The following is a 25,679-nucleotide window of genomic DNA, read 5'->3' on the forward strand; positions in this document are numbered from 1 at the left end:
TCTCCAGAGCCTTCTGCATCCTCTGAAACTCTCTACTCCAATCTATCCAACTATCGCCTACTCTGCCCACTTTTAAGTGATCTCTGAAAACCTATCTCTTCAGGGAAGCCTATCCCACCTTCAGGTAATAACAGATTCTTCTATTCCTCCTATCAGTTCAACCCCCACAGTTATTACCTTTTGTACCACCAACCCCTCCCTCTTAGATTGTAATCTCCAAGGAGAGGGGCATCCTAACCCTCTTGTATTGAACTGTATTGTTGCTGTATTTTCTCCCTTTATATTGTAAAGCGCTGAACAAACTGTTGGCGTTATATAAATCCTTTATGATAATAATAATAATAATCATTCCCTTTAGTATATCGTCAATCTCTGACCATCATTTCCTCTAGTATGTCTACAGTCTCTGACTATAATGCCCTCCAGTATGTCTCCTGTCTCTGACCATCATTTCCCAAGTATGTGTCCAGTCTCTATGTCTCCAGTCTCTGACCATCATTTCCTCTAGTAGGTCTGCAATCTCTGACCACCATTTCCTCTAGTAGGTCTGCAGTCTCTGACTATAATTTCCTCTAATCAGTCTACAGTCTATGGGCATCATTTCCTTCAGTATGTCTCCAGTCTTGACCATCATTTCCTTTGGTAGGTTGGCAGTCTCTGACCATCATTTCCTCTAGTATATCTAGAGTTTCTGGCAATCATTTCCTGCAGAATGTTTGCAGTCTCTGACTATCATTTCCTCTAGTATGTTTCCAGTCTTTGACAATCATTTTTTCTAGTATGCCTTTAGTCTCATACTAAAAGGAATGATGGTTAGAGACTGAAGGCATTCTACAGGAAATTATTGTCAGATACTCTAGATATACTAGAGGAAATAATGTTCAGAGACTGCAGACCTACTAGAGGAAATGATGGTCAGAGACTGAAGGCATACTAGAGGAAATGATGATCAGACACTGTCGACATACTAGAGGAAATTATTATCAGAGACTCCAGAAGAAATGATGATAAGAGATCATTAGCATACCAAAGGAGGTGATGGTCAGACAGCAGATAGACTAGAGGAAATACTGGTCTGAGATTGCTAACATACTAGAAGGAATGATGGTCAGAAACAGAAGATATTCTGCAGGAAATGATTGCCATAGTCTAGATATAATAGAGGAAACGATGGTCAGAAATTATTAGTGTACTAGAGGGAATGATGGAAATCTTTGTTAACAAACTAGAGAAAATGAAGGTCAATCTCTGATCATCTTTTCCACTAGTACAGTATGTCGTCAGGCTCTCATCAACATTTCCTCCAGTATATTCACAAGGATTGGGAGAAATGATGGTCAGAGACTACCCTTAGAGACAGGATATGCTACAGGAGCGGTTGGGAACTGGAGACATGCTGCAGAAGACAGTGAGAAACGGGGGACACAATATATGAGGATAGTAGAGATGACTGCTATCACACATCAATGTTCCACTGCAGATTGCTGGGGTCCAAGGGCCACACAACAAGTACCATAGGGCTGTAAGTGGCCCTAAGCCACACATTGGGCACCAGGGACATGTTGCATGGGGCTAGTAGAGATTACTACTATTCAAGGCTTTTTTTTCTTAGAGAATAGGTGCAAGAACTTCCCCCTTCTAAATCACTCTTTGTCTCTACCCCCTACCCACCTCCGAGTACCGTCCCTTGGTTCCACCCCCCACCCACCTCCCAGTATCGCCCTTTTTAGAGAATACAGAACCAAGTATCATTTTGTGCTATCAAATAATGTATATAAAATTTATTAATAACAAGAAAGCCAGTAAAATAGATCCATTGCAGTGAGCAACAATAGACCCCAGCAACAGTAGACCCCCTTTTCAACAACAGACCTCACCCCAACAACAATAGACTCCCCCAGCAACAATGGATGCCACACAACAAAAAATGGATGCCACCACCCCAGAAATAGCAATGACAGATCTTCCAGCATCCAGCAACAATAGACCTCTCTCTCAACAGTAGATCCCTCTCAGAAAACAAGTGACCCCCCCAGCAATAATAGACCTGCCTAGCAACAATAGAAACCCATTAAAAATAGATCCCCACCAGCGACAATAGATTCCTCAGTAGCCAGTATCAACAGACCCTCCAACACACCCCAGCATCCCTTCCCATTACATACATTCAGTGCTGGAGGTACCGGAACTTTCCCGCTGAAAGACAGCTCTGCTACTATTACTCCTTTACAAATCATTTCTCACTTCCATTGCAGATTGCTGGGGTCCAAGGGCCACTAAACAAGTACAAAAGCCCCACATGCTAGAAACCAATGCTCCGGGGTTTTCAGAGTACTGAGTGAGTGTCAGTCCTGTGAATGAGAATTCAGAGACCAAGGATTAGACTTGTTCTAATTTAACTACCCCCAAAAAATACTTTAAAAAAATCATGAAACTGCAATAAAAATTATTTGCTGGGAATTATTTTTCATTTGTAATTTGTACAAAATGGTTACTGTGCAAATATATTTCTTGTTATTACTGATAATCCCAATTATATTCAGTTCTAGAATGGAGATTTCCCCTTACGAAAGAGTTATTTTTTGTTTGTACGTAGTTTACAGTCTGATGCAACAAAAGGCTTCATCTGGTGCAATTAAAATATTTATTTTTATTTACAATGTCAAAAAATAAATAAACTAATTGTTAGCTCTGGGAAATGAACACCGCGGGGATAAATCACCAAAGTAGCTTTTAAAAAAAATATAAAAGGACCTGTCAAAGGCTGATAAGTTGTAACGCCGAGGAAATCCTCTACCAGAGTATGGGCATAAATGGAGACCTCCATCATCTTCCTACAGATCTGCTGCATTACCATACAAATGTCCATATTCCCAGGATAAATGAGGAGATGAACAGTACCGGGAACACTGTAAGTACACAATAGCTATTACTATAGAAATATCTCTATAAAATCATATACTTGGAAAACAACTGACTTTCTTATGGCTATATAAAGTTTTGGTATTTTGATCTTTGTATTATATGAATTTTTGGTATTTTGATTTTTTTTTTATTATCTGCATTTTTGGTATTTTGATTTTTTTTTTATTATCTGCATTTTTGGTATTTTCACCTTTTGTAATATTTGAATTTTTAGCATTTTGATCCTTTGTATCATCTGAATTTTTGGCATATTGGTCTTTTGTATTATTAAAATTTTTAGCACTTTGATCTTTTGTATCACCTGAATTTTTGGTATTTTGTTTTTTTGTCATATTTGAATTTTTGGTATTTTGATCTTTTGTAATATCTGAAACTTTAGCTTTAATTAAGCGGTGAGAAAAAGTGGTGCGCCAGTATAATAATAGAAGTAATTAGGATCACATATGCAAAATAATAGAAGTCATAAAGAACCATATACTGTATGTACAGTATAATAATTAGAGTTTTGGTATTTTCATCTTTTTTTATCTGAACTTTTTATATTATATTTTGTACTTTGATCTTTCGTAATATCTGAAATGTTCACTTTCAATAAAAAGGTGAGAAAAGTGATTCTGAAGAAACACCTTCAATGTGTCATGACTAATAGCTGTGTCAGTATAATAATAGAAGTAATAAAGGATCATATATGGATAATAATAGAAGTAATAAAGGATCATATATGGATAATAATAGAAGTAATAAAGGATCATATATGGATAATAATAGAAGTAATAAAGGTCATGTATGGATAATAACAGAAGTAATAAAGGTCATGTATGGATAATAATAGAAGTAATAAAGGTCATGTATGGATAATAATAGAAGTAATAAAGATTCTTATATGTATAGTAATAGAAGTAATAAAGGGTCATATATGTATAATAATAGAAGTGATAATATATGAGATAGACTCATTCCATGCAAAGCAAGATAGTTCAAGCCGTGATTTGTCATCATTGTGATGATTATGGCTTACAGCTCATGAAAACCCCAAATCCACATCTCAGAAAATGAGAATATTCCATGCAATCAATAAAACACGGATTGTACATAGAACAATATCGGACCTCTGAAAAGTAGAAGCTGCATATGTACTCAGTACTTGGTTTGGGCCCCTTTTGCAGCAATTACTGCCTCAATGCGGCGTGGCATGGAAGCTATCAGCCTGTGGCACTGCTGAGGTGTTATGGAAGACCAGGATGCTTCAATAGCGGCCTTCAGCTCTTCTGCATTGTTCGGTCTCATGTCTCTCATCTTTCTCTTGGCAATGCCCCATAGATTCTCTATGGGGTTCAGGTCAGGCGAGTTTGCTGGCCAATCAAGCACAGTAATCCCACGGTCATTGATCCAGGTTTTGGTGCGTTTGGCAGTGTGGGCGGTCCTGCTGGAAAATGAAGTCAGCATCCCCATAAAGCTCATCTGCGGAAGGAAGCATGAAGTGCTCCAAAATCTCCTGGTAGACGGCTGCGTTGACCCTGGACTTAATGAAGCACAGTGGACCAACACCAGCAGATGACATGGCTCCCCAAATCAACACAGACTGTGGAAACTTCACACTGGACTTCAAGCATCTTGCAGTGTGTGCCTCTCCATTCTTCCTCCATACTTGGGGTCCTTGGGCCTCTCCATTCTTCCTCCATACTCGGGGTCCTTGGGCCTCTCCATTCTTCCTCCATACTCGGGGTCCTTGGGCCTCTCCATTCTTCCTCCATACTCGGGGTCCTTGTGCCTCTCCATTCTTCCTCCATACTCGGGGTCCTTGGGCCTCTCCATTCTTCCTCCATAATTGGGGTCCTTGGTTTCCAAATGAGATGCAAAAGTTGGTCTCATCAGAAATGAGGACTTTGGACCACTGAGCAACAGACCAGGTCTGTTTTTCCTTAGCCCAGGTAAGACGCTTTTGACGTTTGTTGTTCAGGAGCAGCTTGACATTTGAAGCCCATGTCCAGGATCAGTCTGTGTGTGGTGGCTCTTAATGCACTGACTCAAGTCTCAGTCCACACCTTGTGAAAGTCCCCAACACTTTTGAATGGCCTTTTCCTGACAATCCTCTCCAGGCTGCGGTCATCCCTTCTGCTTGTGCACCTTTTTCTTCCACACTTTTCCCTTCCACATAACTTTCTATTAATGTGCTTTGATACAGCACTTTGGGAACATCCAAATTTTTTTGCAATTACCTTTTGAGGCTTTCCCTCCTTATGGAGGGTGTCAATGATGGTGTCAGGTCAGCAGTCTTTCCCATGATTGTGATTCCTACTGAACCAGACTGAGAAACCATTTAAAGGCTCAGGAACCCTTTGCAGGTGTTATGGCTTAATGAGCTGATTAGAGTGGGACACTATGGGCAATTTCTTGTTGGCTCCCTGGTGAGCTAACATCCGTTCTAGAGCCCAAGTATCAAGACACAATAGTTGTTATACGTGACACCAACCCTGAGGATGACGCACGTCCCGCTGTAAGCTGTCCAGTACCCTGTCCATTACCTAGAGGGAGACAAAGGTTTGGCTGCCCAATATCCAGAGGAAGGAGAGTCCGCTAAGATGGCCCAGCACATCCATCCCATGAGGGAGACCTCTGGTTGATTTATTACATGCGTATTAAAAGATATGCATCTGGTGAGTGCGTATTTTTACTATTTATCACCAAACCACTGGATCGTGAAGTCACTAGCAACTCCTGTATTGATCACTCATCACCAACTGTCACCATTTTATTTCTAATTATTTTGTTAATATTTTATTATATTACCTTTATTGGACTGGAGCACAGATTGATTATGACTTTATCTTTTTATTGATATATCATTTGACTGGAGTACATACCTTTTAGCGCTGTACTTTTTATACACATATTTATGAGGTTTATGTTTTGGTCGCCTTTGTGTGCTATAGCTGCTGCAATTTGAAGCGCTCACTGATTTCACTTACCATATGACTTTAGACGCTGATTGGCTCCCATGCACAGCTTCACCAGATCCTGAGTGCTCCAGTAAATCTCCCCCAAAGTGGTTTAGGAAGATAAAACACCTTCCCCTCTCCTCTCTATAACATATTGTGGAGTTGTCCTGCAGTCCACAGAGCAGAACTGGGGCCCGGCTGGTAGCAATACCAGACATGTCAGTACAGCGGGGGCACTGAGGATATTACAAGCTCATTGGCAGGATCAACAGAAGGCATTTACAGATATATTTGGCAGACCAAAAACGAGGAACTAAGAGAAGCTGATTGTTGGGCTTTACATACACCTTATTATTTATAATCTCTTGTACAATATCCCGATTATATAAATGCAGAGAATTTTGTTATCCCTTTAACATTTTTTATTTGCTGTCTAGTTCTACCATTATATTTTTCTGATTGTTTGATATAAAACCTTAAAAGTAAACCGAATAGAAAAATTAGCAAACATTCTAAACTCTCTAGGTCACGGGTGTCAAACTGATGGCCGTCCAGCTGTTGCCAAACTACAAGTCCCATGCGGCATTGCAAGATTGACAGTTACAAGCATGACTCCCAAAGGCAGAGGCATGATGGGACTTGTAGTTTTGCACTGCCAGTTTGACACCCCTGCCTTAGGCTATCCAGTCTGGAAAATCCATGAAGAAAACCCTTCCAATGAGGTTGACTGAATCACACAGCATACAGAGACAACAGGGAAGCTGGAGGGCGGACATACCATTTGGGCAGCTGTGCAAGGGCCATCTAGGACTTTGAGGACCATTTATTGTAGATGTGTGACAGGCCCTGGGACCCATGCACATATTCACCAGCACACCATGGCTGATCAAACGTCGTCTAAAACTTTTATTTCAGAAAGATTACATCACAAAGGACCAAGTGCAACATTCTGGAGCTGTGCAGGAGCCCTTCATCAGGTACATGCCCCGATAAAGGGGTTCTGCATGGCTCTGAAACTTTGCACTTGGTCCTTTGTGCTGTGATCTTTCTGCAATTCAAGTTTTAGCCGGTGTTTGATGTTCCATGATGTGCTGGCGAATATGTGAATTGATCCATGATGTGCTGGTGAATATGTGAATTGATCCATGATGAGTTCAGTATCCAGCTGGTAGTCGCTCCAGCACCCATTACCGGCAAGCCCAGTTTCCAGGAACACATGTGATGGGAATATAGATGATGTGCTGGGACCCCTCACACCATCACATAGATCTGGTTACAGCTCATTTCTACCTAGCAGCAAACAGTAAAGCAAGGCTTTTTTTCTCAGAAAATAGTTGCAGGAACCCCCTCCTTCTTCTGAGTCACCCCTTGTTTCCGCCCCCCTACCCACCTCTGAGCACCGTCCCTTGGTTCCACTCCCCTTCCAGGATTGCTCCTTTTAGAGAATACAGAGCAAAATATAATATTTGGTGCTAAGTAATTTGTATGGAATTTGTTAATGACAACAAAAAAAAGCAGTAAACTAAATTCCCTGCAGCCAGCAGCAATAGACCCCCCCCCCCCCAGTAATAATAGGTTCCCCCCGCAACAATGGACCCCTGCAACAAAATACCAGCCCAGCAACAATAGACCTCAAGCAGCAACAACAGATTTCCCAGGAGCCAGCATCAATAGACTCTTCAGCAGCCAGCAACAATAGACCCCTCCCTCAATAGTAGATATTTTCCCTAAAAATGTGACCCCCAGCAACAATAGATCTTCCTAGAAACAATAGATGGACCACCATTAAAAATAGATCCCCTCCAGTGACAATAGATCCCCCAACATCAATAGACCTTCCAGCACACCTCAGCACCCGTTGCCATTACATACATTAAGCGCTGGAGATGCTAGAGGGGCCAGAACTGTGTTCCTCACCATTCATGCTGAAAAAATTCCTGCAGTAAAGTAATGTTTTTACTTGGCAAGTAGTTTAATGGAGGGACCCAAAAATCAGCATCATAAAACAGGCTGCAATGCGCTCTACTCCTAGAATACCATTTGTTCCCCCTACCTGACACATAGCCTGGACTTACCTATGTGCTAAATTGCCTAGTTTTGTTTTGTGTCTTAGACAATAGAACTACACATTGTGCTGATTTTTGCTTTCAATAAAAATGTTTATGGAAGAAAAAAAAATAGCATCACATGGGGGGGGGCCCTTTGGTGACTTTGACCACCACCAGGATAGAAATTGACAGCATTGGCCTTTTAATCCTTTTAATTTATGGCAAAGGAATGTGAAGTTTTTTTCTATGCCATTTCTTCTGGTCTAAAGATACTGTAAAAAATGTGTTTCCTTCCTACCAACAAATTTTGAAAAGCTTGGTCACCTTTATTTAGGATGATTTTTAATGAACCCTTTTGTTGATATATGCAGAGAGCCTTTGTCACGTACCTTGGTGGAATGCTGAGTTGATGAGAGGGCTGCCCTTGCGGCTCTGGTCCGAGCACCCCTGAATATGGTGACAGAGGTACAAGGCTCAAAGAAGCAGGGGTGCCGATAGCTTGATAGCAGGTGACTGCCATGGTCATGGACGTAGTCAAGGTGAGCCAGGGTCATACACAGTGAGACAGCGCCATGGTCAGGAGGCAGGCTGGGGGCAGTACCAGGTTAGCAAGCAGAGCGAGGTCCAGTAGAAATCCGGGGTCAGCACCAGGAGATCAGGTAAACTGAGGTCAGAATCTGGAATCCAAAGAGCAAGGTCAGGAGCAAGCCAGGTCAGCAACTAAAGATCAGTCAGTACAAACAGGAACACAGGAACACGGGTCACAGGAAGCTGAAGAACATCCAGCAATTAGTACACAGCTGAGTCTCCATTAAATAGACAGCTTGTCGCCAATGCGGGAAGATGTGCATGCCAATGTGCGATGGCGCATAGGAACGCACCTACGTGTCAGTGCATGCTGGATATTAGCCTTGGCTTGTCTGTGTGCTGGTACATGTGAACGAGCATTTGCTGCATGGGAATTAGCATTAGCTGAAGAGGAATTCACATGAGCTGCAGAAGAAGTAGCAATAGCTGCACTAGTTTCCTGACAGCCTTCAAGAGTTCAGTCTACTCCCCAAGTTCCATATTTTGCCTAATAAATTTGTTTTAATGAGAATGTTACATTTTGGGCAATGCACCCATTGGATGCGCAGAGTGCTATATATGTAGCATGTAGCAGGGGCGGACTGACAACCCATGGGGCCCCCGGGTAATAGGGGATCATGGGGCCCCGTGTCCTTGCCCAAACTCAAAAAATTCTATGAAAAAGGTATCAGGGCCCCCTACTGACCCCGGGCCCTCGGGCAGTGCCCGAGTTTCCAAATGGTCAGTATACCCCTGGCATGTAGCACTACCCCCATAGGGGCCACTGGAATTCATTGGTTCTTCCCAAGTAGCACAGAGGCTACCACAGGCACCAGTCCATACACACTGGCTCCAATAAGTCAGTCTAGGTGATGTCTTTATGACAATTATTGCTTGAAGAACTTAAACAGGAGAGGGGTTAGGGCATGGGATACTCCAAAACACTTGCACAGTAATAAGAGGACATTTTCCACTAGGCTCCCACTCCAGGATTCTGCTGAGGTAGGGGGAATGACCAGTACTCTGAGACTCTATGAGAGCCTTCTCAATCCAAGCTACCTCCGGCACTTATATTGTAAAAGCACACAGTTACCGGGAATCCATTCAAGGTCAGTACTCACATGTCCCCAGGACAGCTGCCACCTTCTAGCTTCCTCTGAACACCATCCAGAGAAGGAGACAGTCCTTCTCCAGACCAGATCCCTTTATGGTAAAGGCCTACAGTCAGGTCCTGAGAAGATCCCTTCAGATCCTCAGCTCTGCCACAGCTGGGTCTTCAGAGAACAGCTAATACAGACTGACTTCACAGAACTCTGTCCACAGGATATCTCCTAGGGCAGCAGTCCTAGAGGTTTTGAAACCTCACTGTTGAGACAGAAAAAATCTCCACAGGGCTCCAAACTATTTATCACCTCCCCAACCACCTCCTGGACACTCAATGCAAGGATTGGCAAGAGCATGAATAGTAAGGCTGGTCATTTGAATCTCCTTCCCCATGTTCTCAAAACTTCTTCCATAGGTAGGGGAAAGCAATCAAACTCCCAGCCTGTGAAACCCTGAATAGACCAGAACACACAACCACTGCTCTCTTGACTACAGAAGGAACCAAAAACTAAGCCTCAACAGTGTGCAATTGCTCATTCCTAGTTCTGTGACCCTGGTGGTATTGCAGAGGGCGCAGAGGAAGCTGGCTTCAGCAATGAATACTTGCATAGTGTGGTTGGGGTGAAATAATTACACTACAGTGGCTAATTGGAGAATCATAACTATTCTGGCCTGATGTAACAAAGGAGGACCTGTAAGATTGGTCTCATTATACTCACGTTTTGGAGCTTCAGCTGCCTAAAGAATCTTCGCCTTTAACACTTTTAGGACTGTAAGGGACCCCTGTCCCCCTCTGTGCACTGAGCTTCCTTCAGCTGGACCCTACTTTAGTACTGTGTCCTGCAGTGATGACGGGGACAATGCTAGAGACCAAAGAGCACAGCCGGGACCATAATTACAACAAATCTGGAAGGGTGTTTGATGTGAAGTAGCCATTGCTCTGCAATCATGGAGATGGGAGAAATGAGTATTGGAACTGGGTTGTGTAAACTCTCTTTGTTTCCAAATGTTGCTTTGTTACATGTTTGTATCTACATAAGATCACTTCCGTATATGTGGATTGGTTTAACTTCAACTGTGCGTTTAACAGCCCAACACTGGGCTCAGCAGCTCTCCTTCATCATTACTACTGTTTACCCCTCCACAATGAGAGCACCTATTGACCATTAAAACAAAACTTTATACAGTACATACCATTTTTACCGAATGTCTTCTTTCCAGTCCCATGATCCCTCTTCTTCCTCTGGTTGTGGGCACATCCTAAATGTTGCAGAGGAAGACCCCATGTAATGACAAGGCACCACTCTCTGCAGTGTTTTCCTTTAAGTACAGAGACATGGGGTAGTGCCATGACACCAAGACCACTAGGACGTTGGTCACAGAAGAGGAACATTGGATAGTCCACCCCTGAGCTAGACTATTGAGTCTACAAGTATAGAAGCAAAATTTTTACAGCTACTATATAAGACTGCTTTCTAACAATGGTTGTTAAGGAAGCAGCAAGTGCCAGTGTGAATCACATCACATTAGCAACCAGTGACATCAACTGGCCCCATTCATTCAAGGATCCCTGGTCATGTAAGCAAAAGGGACAGGATAGCGCTGCCATCATTGACCAAATATGGCCACATGGTCATATTTGGGCAATGACATTGACGTACTATTGGTCAATGACATCACCTGGTTATATGAACATATGGTCATATTTGGTCAGTGACACCACCCAGGTAACACCACCCTTTGTTTACATATAGGGATAGATTTACTAAAACTGGAGCACTCAGAATCTGGTGCAGATGTGCATGGTAGCCAATCAGCTTCTAGCTTCAGCTTGTTCATTTAAGCTTTGGCAATGAAAACCAGAAGATGATTGATTTCTCTGTTTCTAGAGTTGCACCAGATTTTGCTCCCTGCACAGCGTCAGGGACCAGGAGACGTAATTTGTGGCAAGTGTAGCAATGGCACTGGCCGTGTCGATCAGTCAACAAGGTTTTTAATTCATCAGGCGTCAGTTATCGTGATTGATGAGGAGCTGTTGAGACTGTTGAGACTATGGAGGACAGCACCAAAGATCGGGTGATTATAGTACCAAGGTCTGTGTTTTTATTTAAGTATTTTATTTTTTTTTTACCTTTGTGCCCAGGATGGAGTTTGGCTTCATTAACACTTTCCCTTTGTCATTTTGTTTCTTCAGCTGACACATCGTAGGAACAAAACAATTGTCACTGAAGTCTTCTTTATTGGGTTTGAAAGTCTCACCGAATACAAAGGTCCATTCTTCCTTCTCCTATTCATCGTCTACGCTTTTACCTGCATTGATAACATTCTTATCATCCTACTAGTATGGAAGAGCCCTCGTCTTCATTCCCCCATGTATTTCCTGATCGCCAATCTGCTCGTTTGTGAAACTATCTACGTTACAAACCTGGTGCCGCCCTTGATGCACAGCACCCTATCAGGAAGATGGTCCATGGACTTTATAAGCTGCCTTATCCAGATAAATGTTATGATTTGTATTACATTCGTTGAGACTTGTCTGCTTACGTTGATGTCATATGACCGATATCTGGCGATTTGTCAGCCATTGAGATACTCCACCCTCATACACAACAGATTCTGCCTGTATTTTGTCATTGCTTTTTGGATCTTTTCATTCATTAGTATTTCGGTAATATTGTACCTTTTACTTGCTCTGGTATTTTGTGCCCCTATTGCCATGGAGCACTTTGTCTGTGAATACACGGCCTTTTTTTCATATTCATGTATTATGTCGGACAGGAAACCTCTTATTATATTTGGCTTTACAATCAGCATTTTAATGAATACACCTTTTCTACTAATCCTCATGTCATACATCTTCATTGTGATCTCAGTCCTCAAGATAAAGTCATCATCTGGCAGAAAGAAAGCCTTCTCCACCTGTGGTTCCCATCTGGTGGTGGTGTCTATATATTTCGGCATACCTTTTTTAGTAACTATGGTGCCAGGGGGGAGCAATGTCTATAATTTGATGGCCGCCTTCTACTATGGGGTGCCTCCGCTGATAAACCCCCTTATTTACAGTTTAAGGAATCAGGAGATTCATAAAGCTCTACAGACAGCAATGAGTGCCATCAAGCAAAACTTTAGCAATAAAATAAACTAATGATAAATAAATCTTGTATTGTATGAATGTGTATTATATTTTATTTATATGTGAAGGAAATGCGTATTTGATCCCCTGCTGATGTTGAATGTTCGCCCCTCACAAAGAAATGATCAGTCTAAAAATCGAATATTCGGTGTATTGTAACACTGAGAGACAGAATACAACAACAAATTCAGCAGAAATGCGTCTAACAAATGATGACTGATCTGCATGTTCAGGAGGGAAAGAAGGATTTGATCCCCTATCATTCAGCAGGATTTCTGGCTCCCAGGTGTCTCTCATACAGGTAACAAGCGGAGATTAGAAGCAGTCTCTTAAAGGGAGTGCTGCTAATCTCATTGTGTTACCTGTATAAAAGACACCTGTCCACAGGAGCAATCAAACCATCAGATTCCAAACTCTCCACCATGGCAAAGACCAAAGAGCTGTCCAAGGATGTCAGGGACAAGATTGTAGACCTACACAAGGCTGGACTGGGCTACCAAACTATGGCCAAGCAGCTTGGTGAGAAGGTGACAACAGTTGGTGCAATCATTCACAAATGGAAGAAACAAAAAACAAGTGTCAGTCTCCCTAGGTCTGGTGCACCATGCAAGATCTCACCTCGTGGAGTGTCAATGATCATGAGAACAGTGAGGAATCATCCCAGAACTACACGTGAGGATCTTGTCAATGATCTCCAGGCAGCTGGGACCACAGTCACCAAGAAAACAATTGGTAACACACTACGCCGACAAGGACTGAAATCCTGCAGTGCCCGCAAGGTCCCTCTGCTCAAGAAAGCACATGTCCAGGCCCGTCTGAAGTCTGCCACTGAACATCTGAATGATGCAGAGGAGGACTGGTGGAAAGTGTTGTGGTCAGATGAGACCAAAATCGAGCTCTTTAGCATCAACTCAACTCGGTGTTTGGAGGAGGAGGATGCTGCCTATGACCCCAAGAACACCATCCCAACTGTGAAACATGGTGGTGGAAACATTGTGCTTTGGGGGTGTTTTTCTGCTAAGGGGACAGGACAACTGCACCACATCAAAGGGACGATGGACGGGGCAATGTACCGTCAAATCTTGGGTGAGGACCTTCCTCCATCAGCCAGGGCATTGAAAATGGGTCGTGGATGGGTGTTCCAGCATGACAATGACCCAAAACACATGGCCAAGGCAACAAAGGAGTGGCTCAAGAAGAAGCACATTAGGGTCCTGGAGTGGCCTAGCCAGTCTCCAGACCTTCATCCGACTGAAAATCTGTGGAGGGAGCTGAAAGTTCGAGTTGCCAAACGTCAGCCACCAAACCTTAATGACTTGGAGAGGATCTGCCAAGAGGAGTGGGTCAAAATCCCTCCTGAGATGTGTGCAAACCTGGTGGCCAACTCCAGGAAACGTCTGACCTCTGTGATTGCCAACAAGGGATTTGCCACCAAGTACTAAGTCATGTTTTGTGAAGGGGATCAAATACTTATTTCCCTCATGAACATGCAGATCAGTCATCATTTGTTAGATGCATTTCTGCTGAATTTGTTGTTGCTATTCTGTCTCTCAGTGTTACAATACACCGAACATTCAATTTTTAGACCGATAATTTCTTTGTGAGTGGGCAAACATTCAAATCAGCAGGGGAGCAAATACACATTTCCTTCACTGTACATACATTTCAGGTTCATGAAAACATAATTTGTGCCAAGTCTTACTGTTCATTTTCTTAAAAAGGTTACAGCTTGAGTAAAAAGGTCTGTCTCCTGCCATCATGCTGCAAAGGAATCCTATGGTTTGTTTGCACATGGGCTTAAAATAGACTTTTGAGACTCATTTCCTCCTTTTTTAGTGTCCCACCCTCCTCTTATGCTTCAAAGACAACAGAACAGGACAGGGTTGCCAAATGTTCATACATTTATGTACAGTTCGTAAAAACAGACTGATGTTTCCTGTTGTCCATAGGACTGGACAAGTTGTTCATAAATTTGGGGTGGCTGGCTGCATTTGTCACCGAATGTCCATGTGACACTCCAAGGCCTTTTTTACACTTTGCTTCAAAATGTGGCATTGGACACACTTTTTTTTAAACACTCTGAGTGCCAATCAAAACACCCCTCTCTAAAAAAAAGTCCTCCTCACACTGTTGCATTTGTTTTGTTTCATAGAAGTCTATGACAATGCTTGCTAACGGCACCTGCAGCTTTTGAGGGGCTTTTATTCAGAGCTGGGTTTACTTTCCTTTGGAGGCATTGCAGGGATGCACTGGGAAACCAACAAGCGAACCAGAAAGACATCATCAGCATTCACTTCTGGTTCATGTTTATATATTCGGAGAGTGTCTGGTGCAGATGTAACATCTGGTGTGCAGCGTGAAGCAGCAGGAAGGTTCGGACCAGAGCAGAGCAACTGACAGATGGCACACATGGTGTGCAGCATGGGAATATTATAGCAGAAGGTGAGTGGGGACCGAAGAGAGAGGACTAAGCAACACAGGGTCAGCAGAGCTGGAGGACTGGAAAAGGAGAAACTAGTAGATGTCACATGTGGTGCCCAGTATGGGAGCAATATAGCCAGAGAACGAGGACCGGAGATAGAGAGGAGGATTAGCAAACCAGAAGATTAGCAGAGCTGGGGGTTACTACTGAGTGAGGGATCAGCAGAGTTGGGGGCTACTACTGAGCATGGGATCAGCAGAGCTAAGGGATACTGATCAGTGGAGGATCAGTAAAGGTGGGAGTTACTACTGAGCATGGGATCAGCAGAGCTGAGGGATACTGATGAGTGGAGGATCAGTAAAGGTGGGAGTTACCAATGAGCAGGGGATCAGCAGAGCTGAGGGATACTGATGAGTGGAGGATCAGTAAAGGTGGAAGTTACTACTGAGCATGAGATCAGCAGAGCTGAGGGATACTGATGAGTGGAGGATCAGTAAAGTTTGGAGTTACTAATGAGCAGGGGATCAGTAGAGCTGAGGAATACTGATGAGTGGAGGATCAGTAAAGGTGGGAGTTACTAATGAGCAGGGGATCAGTAGAGCTGAGGGATACTGACGAGTGGGGGATCAGTAAAGGTAGCAGTTACTAATGAGCAGGGGATCAGTAGAGCTGAGGGATACTGATGAGTGGGGGATCAGTAGACCTGCGGGCTTCTAGTGAGTAGGGGATCAGCAAAGCTTGGGGTAATACTGAGTGGGGCATCAACAGAGCTAAAGGGTACTACTGAGCAGGGGATCACATTGCTCAAAGAAGAAGCATATGTGCCTTTAGCTTCTAATACAAGTCCACTACCCTGCTTTTACAAGGACTTTGCTTGCAGTTCTGCAGAGGAGAGTTTAGTGTCCTCAACTTCGTACATAGTTCTTTTTGGAGTATCTCACTCACCCCCAAGTTACTCCTAAAATAAAAACACCAAAAAGAACACCCCTGGACTGTTCAATGAGCCTAAGAGTGACTGTGTTCCTAGCTGTGGGGCAAATTTGGGAAAATACCTCAGGACCTTTGAAACTGCTGGCTCCTACTGGGGTACTGCTAGAAAATTATTGATGTGTCTTTATTTACACTTATCACTTTTTTGCATGATTGAGCAGGGGATCTATGTACCCCTACTCTTTCAGAAGGTGGTGGCCAATAATATGGGTGAGTTCCCTTTGCAAGGTGCCCTCCATGTTGAGATCATGTGGCCTGGTGGTGGCCAATAATATAGGTGGGTGGGCAAATTCGGAAAAAGATCTCTGGACCTTTGAAACTGCTGGCTCCTATTGGGGTACGGCTACAAAATTATTGATGTGTCTTTATTTACACTTATCACTCGTTGCATGATTGAGCAGGGAAACTATGTGCCCCTACTCTTTCACAAGGTGGTGGCCAATAACATGGGTGGGTGGGTTCCACTTGCAAGATGCCCTCCATGTTGAGAGCATGTGGCCTGGTGGTGGCCAATAACACAGGTGGGTGGGGCAAATTCAGAAAAAGACCTCAGGACCTTTGAAACTGCTGGCTCCTACTGGGGTACTGCTACAAAATTATTGATGTGTCTTTATTTACACTTATCACTTTTTAGCATGATTGATCAGGGAACTATGTATCCCTACTCTTTCACAAGGTGGTGGCCAATAACATGGGTGAGTTCCCCTTGCAAGGTGCCCTCCATGTTGAGAGCATGTGGCCTAGTGGTGGCCAATAACATAGGTGGGTGGGCAAATTTGGAAAAATACTTCAGGGACCTTTAAAACTACTGGCTCCTATGGGGAAATTCTGGGTCCCGTGCTTTCAGCCACTTGAATGGCTGGGACGTGATGACGTATGGGAGTCACATCGCTGCGGCACAAATCAGGGGGCTTAAATGTACACTGAGCTGCACGTGCTCAGTGTACATTACGGCTGACAGGCAGAAGGAAACGATTATGACAAAACAGACCGACAGGGTCTCTTCTGTTATAACTGTCCTATCTGTTTGCAATTTTTTTAAATAAATTCAGTTTACTACCACTTTAGCATCTGTAACAGACCCTCATCTAGGATAAAATGAAGGGAATCCCCAGCTGCTTTGTTCACAATCAGGGGTAAGCAGCCAAAGTTGTCGTTTACTGGTGATTAAAGGGAATCTTTTATTTTTGTAAATGTCATTGTTGCTGTAGTAGTTTGTAAACATCATACACATGTAGCACTTCACAGGCAAATTAAAGACACCCCCAGGCTTGTTTTTAAAGGAATTTTGCATTTTTAATGTTAACTTTAAGCATTAAAATTGCTGCTCTTAAAATATTTTTTTTTTGCATATGTTCATGTCCCCCAGGGTAGTAGTCAGCCCCTCATGCCATTTTTTGGACTATATCTTGGCTATTATCCTAGAAAATGGTCATTTAATATTCAGTTGCTATTGACTTCAGTGGTGTTTAATGCACATACTTGTTCGTACCTATGAAAGTGGAAGTGGTATGGGAGTCAGTCTGTCTCCAGGAACACAATAGGGTTGGATTGAAAAAATGTATTGCAGGCAGTCAGCAGAGACAGTAGAAGAAAAAAAGATGAAATTCAATCCCACACTAGTAAAGGATTGGGATTTTCAGCAGACAAGTGAAGGATTGTATTTCACCTTCTTCTATTGATGCTGTTAATTGTGTGATACTGACTTTGCACTCGGCACTGGGAATTTGGCCTTGAGCCAAAAGTAAAAAAAAAAAAGCTGTAATTTATGAACTGAAATTCATTCAAGTGTCTCCAGAACATGGGAAGTAACCAACGGGTGTTCTTGCTTGAGGAACATCAGCAGAGTCATGAAAGAGCATACAAATCACTTGAAGAGTCCCCAATCCAACCATAATTTGTCATATAGGGGAACATTCTCTAATATCTGCAGATACCCTTAGTGAATGTAGAACTTAAAGGATAACTTCACATTTGTGTGGATAAAAAAAGCAAATAAAAAAATAATATATACAATTGCCATTGGGTCTAGGGGTATATGGGAACTGTAAACTTGAGGACAAATATCTTAGCAACAATACTGTACAAAAAACATGGCTGAGCAAAAATAGAATACAGTCTCTTTAAGGAGCATTGAAGTCCGCTGATGTACCTCCTCAGATTCCTCTTCACCCATCTGCACTGAGGGTATCCCTGGGCAAGGGATTCCAAGCACTAACAAAGAAGTAGTCCCAAATGAGAAGTTAGTAGGGTCTTGCACCTGACTGCCGTCTCCCCTTGTCTGGCCCAGGAGGTGTAGAAGTACTCACACTGTCTTGCTCCTTTCATTCTAACAGGTTGTCCTCGCTAGGAGATGTGGGACAGTGGAGATCCTCCTTTCCAGCAACCTTCCTGTAGGTAGGCTCTCCCTTCCCAGGTTCCACACTCAAGCCTTCCTCTCAGTCCATCTTCCACCCGACACTGCACACTGCTCCCCAGGCTCTGTCATACTTAGGGGCCAAGATCCCTCAAACATGCAGATCTGAAAAGGTGGGAGGGCTGCAGAAGTTCTGACCTGTAGAACCCCCCAGCCTATACTTAGGTGAACTCACTAATTCACTCCCAGGTTGACTCATCCCTGGCTGCTACCCAGCCTCTATCTTAAAAAAACAAAAAGTCTATCTAGCTTTCCTTTTCAAACTGCATTGCTGTAATTTTCGGTAAAGTTCAATGCAAAATGACTCCCTGGAGGTGGTCTGTAAACAGATGGTATACAAAACGTCCCCCAGAAATGTCATTTCTTGCTTGTGTGATTTGCTCATTGGTTTTCCTAGAAGTCTGCACTAAGATACAAGTCAGATTTTAGGTGCCCCCTTGCAATGAAATTGCCACTTTTGGCAAGAGACTCCCAAAGGGTTAATTTCCTGTAAAGTGATGCAGACCCTGCCACTTTACTCATGAGAACACTGCAAAGGCATCGCCTGGCTGTCCTTTGAAGAGTACCCTGGAGCAAGAGATTCCAAGACAGGCATTGTCAGGGATGCGGGTGTGACCAGAGATGTGTGGACTGACACAGGGAAACACAGGCTCCAGATATGGTATAAACAAGACAATTTATTAAGACTAACAATACAAACATAAACGCAGTGCACCAAACCCCAAGCTAACACAAATACATACAACAAGGTGAAACAAACCTAAACTGATACAGATACACAGGTACATACACATATAGAGCACAATGTAGTCATGCAGGCCGGGTCGATAACTATCGGGCAGGTAGGTACAGGAGGAGCAGGCGGAAGGAATGGTCAGGGTCACAAGCCAGGGATCAAATAGGAGAAGTCAGCAGAGGTCAGGATCAGGCAGGGTCGGCAACAAGTCAGGCAGAAACAGGAACAGGAACAGGACTACAGGTTACAAGGTACAGGGACCCATGGAAAAACACACACCAAGGCACAGACTGCAGGTCTGGCCATCCCTTAAATACACCTGCAATCAGCCCCAGGTGATGGCTAATTGCCGAAGTGAACCTCTGGTTGTTGAGAGCACCCATTGGCCAGCCCTGGTACTGCAGCCCACAAGGCATCGTGAGTTCCACCACTATTGGCAAGTCCATTCCTGACAGTCATGCAGCACTGTCGCAAGGAGAACTGGTTATGTATTGCACCAAGCATCCCTCTCTCCTTTCGGCCCGGTGGGTGTAGAGGTACTCACACCGTCCTTGTATCCTGTAGCTAGGGGGAAAATACATTCAGGCCTCTCACTGAGACAGTTTCTGTCCCAACTTGCAGGCTGTCCTTCCCTGGTGGATCGTACGTCAGTGGAGCTTCCTCTGGCAGCTTCTTTTCCTTTTCTGCAGCCTCTTGCCTGGGGGCAGAGACCCCCTTCTCCAAGGTCCCCTCTCATGCTACACAGCAGCACCTTTAGTAATCCATCTTCCACCCCATTCCAGACCCCTGCTGAGATGGCTCCTTATATCCAGGGGCAGTCTGCCACACTACCAGAACCTTTTGCTTGATTTATTTATTTATTATAAGTACTTATATACCACTGTCAATTTTTGTAGCGCTTTACATATATTATACATTCACATCAGTCCCTAACAATACAGCTTAAAGTCTAAGGTCTCTAACTCACATTTATACATACACATATTAGGGCCAATTTAAAAAGGAGCATATTAACCTACCAGCATGTCTTTGGAGTGTGGGAGGAAACCCCGTGCAGGCACAGGAAGGGTATACAATCTTCTTATAGGTAGTACCATGGCTGGGATTGGAACCAATAACCCTAGTGCTACCGCGCAGAAATACTAATGACTTAGCCACTGTGCTGGGATTGGTGAGACTCCCATGAATATACAGATCCAGATCTTCACCCCTCCAACCATTAGCTTCTGGAAGGTTCCATGGACCTCCAGTACCAGGTGTAAGCCATAGAAGCCAAACCTGCTGAGTCATCCAGCCTAATTCGCTAGCACCACTGCTACATGTCAATCAACTCCATTGTCTCCAGTACATTCCTCATTAAAAATGTTCTTTGTTCTTGAAGAAAGCTAAAAAACCAAACTCTTGACCCCTCTATTGATGTATATAATTAGTGTAAAAATTATAAATACATAAAGATTACTAACAAAGTTAGGTAATGTTTAAATATTAAAGTGACAGTACTCCTTAATATCAGCACCAAGAAAAAACTTCATAGGCTCACCCTTAATTTTCCAACCAAACCTTTATCCAGGAATGTGGCCTGAATGGTCATTATCTGTATCAGATTAGGCCACATGCCTTTCAACATTGTGGGAATGCCTTGCAAAGGTAGCACTCACCCCCATAAGGGCCCGCTGTTGAGGTCCTAAGGTTTCCCACTAGATGCACCAGCAGCCAGGCCCACAGTCACAGTCACTCTTCGGCTCAGTCTAGGGGTATTCTTTTTTTATGCTGTGGATAAGCGGGTACCACTAGTCCTCCTGTACAGGGCCCTGTGGTGGTTTATGTAAGAATTTATTCTACTTATGTAGGGCGGTGTCCTTTTCCCTTAAACAAAATATTACAGTGCCTCCAGCTGTTAAAATACGGCAAATATTTAATGAACCAATAATTTGGACACCTTAATAATTTGATCACCACTTATTATTATACCTTGAGTCCTTTTAGCCAGTATGATTTCGTACCATATACACAAGAATTGCCTTATAATAAATAAATAGATAAATTTATTTATGTACAAAAATTACCGTATTTGCCGGCGTATAAGACGACTGGGCGTATAAGACGACCCCCTACTTTTCCTGCTAAAATGTAGTGTATGGGCTATACTCGCCGTATAAGACTACCCCTCTTCCAATGCACACCAGTAGGAGGAATAGTGCCCCATCATTGGTGTCAGTGGGAGGAATAGTGCCCCATCATTGGTATCAGTGGGAGGAATAGTGCCCCATCATTGGTATCAGTGGCAGGAATAGTGCCCCATCATTGGTATCAGTGGCAGGAATAGTGCCCCATCATTAATATCAGTGGGGGGAATAGTGCCCCATCATTAATATCAGTGGGGGGAATAGTGCCCCTGTCAGGAATGGACTCAGCACTGGTGGTGGGACTCGCCTGCCGTGTGGGCTGCAGTACCAGAGCTGACCAGCGGGTGCTCTCAGCAATGGACTCAGCACTGGTGGTGGGACTCACCAGCCGTGTGGGCTGCAGTACCAGAGCTGACCAGCGGGTGCTCTTAGCAGCCAGAAGCTCACAATCAGCCAAACCTGGGGCTGATTACAGAAAGGTGTATATAAGGCATGACCAGGCCTGTGCTCTGGGCCTTGGTGTATGGTTTCCCATGAGCCTCTGTACCTGTATCCTGTGTTCCTGCTTCGTTGCTGACCCGGCTTGATCCTGATCTCTGTTGACCGTCTCCTGTTCTGACTACTGGCTCATCCCTGACTATTCTTCTGCCTACTCCTATGCTGTTTGACCTCCTGTTGCTGTACCTTGGCTTGTGACCCGTTTACTCTTTGCCTGCTGCTCTGTACTGATCTGCCTCCACCGTTACCGACCCGGCTTGTCTGACCACGCTAACTACTCTGCCATCCATCCATCCTGCACGGATCCAGCTGTACCTGCACATACCTCTGGCGGATCCCTCTACCACTAGCAGGGGTACTCAGGGGCCGCGACCTGGTCTCAGTCCTGCGCCAAGTCCATCCCCACCATCAGGGGCTCTGGTGAAAAGGCAGACTGGGGCTTAGACTCCGCGCCCTGGGGAATCCTGCCCTGAGGACCGCTAGAGGTACCACCAAACGGTCATTACAGAACCCTACGGCCGGCCTGACCGTTCCACCTCTCCAGCCCTGACTACGCCTGTGTTCCTGCACCTCCTAAAGATTAGTGGAAGGTTGGTTTGCTCACTGTGCGTTTATATAGATATATATCTGGGTGGCTAATAATAAACTGTATTATATTACCTGCGTTTCCCTGTGTCAGTCCACACCTTTCTGGTCATTCCCTGATTCCTGACATCCCCATCATTGGTGTCAGTGGCAGGAATAGTGCCCCATCATCGGTGTCAGTGGGAGGAATATTGCCCCATCATTAGTATCAGTGGGAGAAATAGTGCCCCATCATTGGTGTCAGTGGGAGGAATAGTGCCCCATCATTGGTATCAGTGGCAGGAATAGTGCCCCATCATTGGTATCAATGGGGGGAATAGTGCCCCATCATTGGTATCAGTGGCAGGAATAGTGCCCCATCATTAGTATCAGTGGGAGGAATAGTGCCCCATCATTGGTATCAGTGGCAGGAATAGTGCCCCATCATTGGTATCAGTGGGAGGAATAGTGCCCCATCATTGGTATCAGTGGCAGGAATAGTGCCCCATCATTAGTATCAGTGGGGGGAATAGTGCCCCATCATTAGTATCAGTGGGGGGAATAGTGCCCCATCATTGGTGTCAGTGACAGGAATAGTGCCCCATCATTAGTATCAGTGGGGGGAATAGTGCCCCATCATTGGTATCAGTGGCAGGAATAGTGCCCCATCATTAATATCAGTGGGAGGAATAGTGCCCCATCATTGGTATCAGTGGCAGGAATAGTGCCCCATCATTAGTATCAGTGGGGGGAATAGTGCCCCATCATTAGTATCAGTGGGGGGAATAGTGCCCCATCATTGGTATCAGTGGCAGGAATAGTGCCCCATCATTAGTATCAGTGGGAGGAATAGTACCCCATCATTGGTGTCAGTGGGGGGAATAGTGCCCCATCATTGGTGTCAGTGGGAGGAATAGTGCCCCATCATTGGTATCAGTGGGAGGAATAGAGCCCCATCATTGGTGTCAGTGGGAGGAATAGTGCCCCATCATTGGTGTCAGTGGCAGGAATAGTGCCCCATCATTGGTATCAGTGGGAGGAATAGAGCCCCATCATTGGTGTCAGTGGGAGGAATAGTGCCCCATCATTGGTGTCAGTGGCAGGAATAGTGCCCCATCATTGGTATCAGTGGCAGGAATAGAGCCCCATCATTGGTGTCAGTGGGAGGAATAGTGCCCCATCATTGGTATCAGTGGCAGGAATAGTGCCCCATCATTGGTATCAATGGGGGGAATAGTGCCCCATCATTGGTATCAGTGGCAGGAATAGTGCCCCATCATTAGTATCAGTGGGAGGAATAGTGCCCCATCATTGGTATCAGTGGCAGGAATAGTGCCCCATCATTGGTATCAGTGGGAGGAATAGTGCCCCATCATTGGTGTCAGTGGCAGGAATAGTGCCCCATCATTAGTATCAGTGGGGGGAATAGTGCCCCATCATTGGTATCAGTGTCAGGAATAGTGCCCCATCATTAGTATCAGTGGGAGGAATAATGCCCCATCATTGGTGTCAGTGGGAGGAATAGTGCCCCATCATTGGTATCAGTGGGAGGAATAGTGCCCCATCATTAGTATCAGTGGCAGGAATAGTGCCCCATCATTGGTATCAGTGGGAGGAATAGTGCCCCATCATTGGTATCAGTGGCAGGAATAGTGCCCCATCATTAGTATCAGTGGGGGGAATAGTGCCCCATCATTGGTGTCAGTGGGAGGAATAGTGCCCCATCATTGGTGTCAGTGGGAGGAATAGTGCCCCATCATTAGTATCAGTGGGGTGGAATAGTGCCCCATCATTGGTATCAGTGGCAGGAATAGTGCCCCATCATTAGTATCAGTGGGGGGAATAGTGCCCCATCATCGGTGTCAGTGGGAGGAATAGTGCCCCATCATTGATATCAGTGGCAGGAATAGTGCCCCATCATTAGTGTCAGTGGGAGGAATAGTGCCCCATCATTGGTGTCAGTGGGAGGAATAGTGCCCCATCATTAGTATCAGTGGCAGGAATAGTGCCCCATCATTAGTATCAATGGGGGGAATAGTGCCCCATCATTGGTATCAGTGGCAGGAATAGTGCCCCATCATTGGTATCAGTGGGAAGAATAGTGCCCCATCATTGGTATCAGTGGCAGGAATAGTGCCCTATCATTGGTGTCAGTGGGGGGAATAGTGCCCCATCATTGGTGTCAGTGGGAGGAATAGTGCCCCATCATTGGTATCAGTGGCAGGAATAGTGCCCCATCATTAGTATCAGTGGGGGGAATAGTGCCCCATCATTGGTATCAGTGGGGGGAATAGTGCCCCATCATTGGTATCAGTGGGGGGAATAGTGCCCCATCATTAGTATCAGTGGGGGGAATAGTGCCCCATCATTAGTATCAGTGGGAGGAATAGTGCCCCATCATTGGTGTCAGTGGGAGGAATAGTGACCCATCATTGGTATCAGTGGGGGGAATAGTGCCCCATCATTGGTGTCAGTGGGAGGAATAGTGTCCCAACATTGGTGTCAGTGGGAGGAATGGTGTCCCATCATTGGTGTCAGTGGGGTGGAATAGTGCCCCATCATTGGTGTCAGTGGGGGGTGGAATAGTGCCCTATCATTGGTGTCAGTGGGGGGTGGAATAGTGCCCCATCATTGGTGTCAGTGGGGGGTGGAATAGTGCCCCATCATTGGTGTCAGTGGGGGGTGGAATAGTGCCCCATCATTGGTGTCAGTGGGGGGGGGGAATAGTGCCCCATCGTTGGTGTCAGTGGGGGGGAGGAATAGTGCCCCATCGTTGGTGTCAGTGGGAGGAATAGTGCCCCATCTTTGGTGTCAGTGGGAGGAATAGTGCTCCATCATTGGTATCAGTGACACCAATGATGGGGCACTATTCCTCCCACTGACACTTGCTGACCCTGTTCTCGTATGGTGCTGCTGCAGCCAGCATATGTGGTTGCAGCAGCACCTCTACACTGAACACTTACCTGCTGGTCCTGCACTCGATTTTCGCTGGGCCGCTCGGCTCCGCCCCCTCGCCGGTGATTGGCCGCCTGTGTGCCTTTCCTGAGCTACAGTTCTGGCGGCCAATCACCGGTGAGGAGGCGGAGCCAAGCAGCCGCGCGAACATCCAGTGGCCGAACTGAAGGAGCAGCAGCGCTTCCTGGACCGGATCATCATGGGACCGGAGCCAGGTAAGAAACAGCCCCTGCCCACCCCTGTACTTAGTGTCCCT

General features: G+C 44.8%; 1 protein-coding gene across 1 annotated transcript; it reads left to right on the forward strand.

The window, feature by feature from the left end:
• The first annotated feature begins 2,796 nt into the window (after positions 1-2,796).
• Positions 2,797-12,751, forward strand: LOC149460381 (olfactory receptor 10P1-like). Its single transcript, XM_089679785.1, has 2 exons — positions 2,797-2,911; positions 11,778-12,751. The coding sequence occupies exons 1-2, from the start codon at positions 2,804-2,806 to the stop codon at positions 12,726-12,728; spliced, it is 1,059 nt and encodes a 352-aa protein (XP_089535911.1). The 5' UTR covers positions 2,797-2,803; the 3' UTR covers positions 12,729-12,751.
• Positions 12,752-25,679: the final 12,928 nt, after the last annotated feature.

This window comes from Staurois parvus, unplaced genomic scaffold (assembly GCF_062004578.1).
Source record: "Staurois parvus isolate SC_StPar_1 unplaced genomic scaffold, SC_StPar_1.0 ptg000231l, whole genome shotgun sequence".
NCBI classification, from domain to species: domain Eukaryota; kingdom Metazoa; phylum Chordata; class Amphibia; order Anura; family Ranidae; genus Staurois; species Staurois parvus.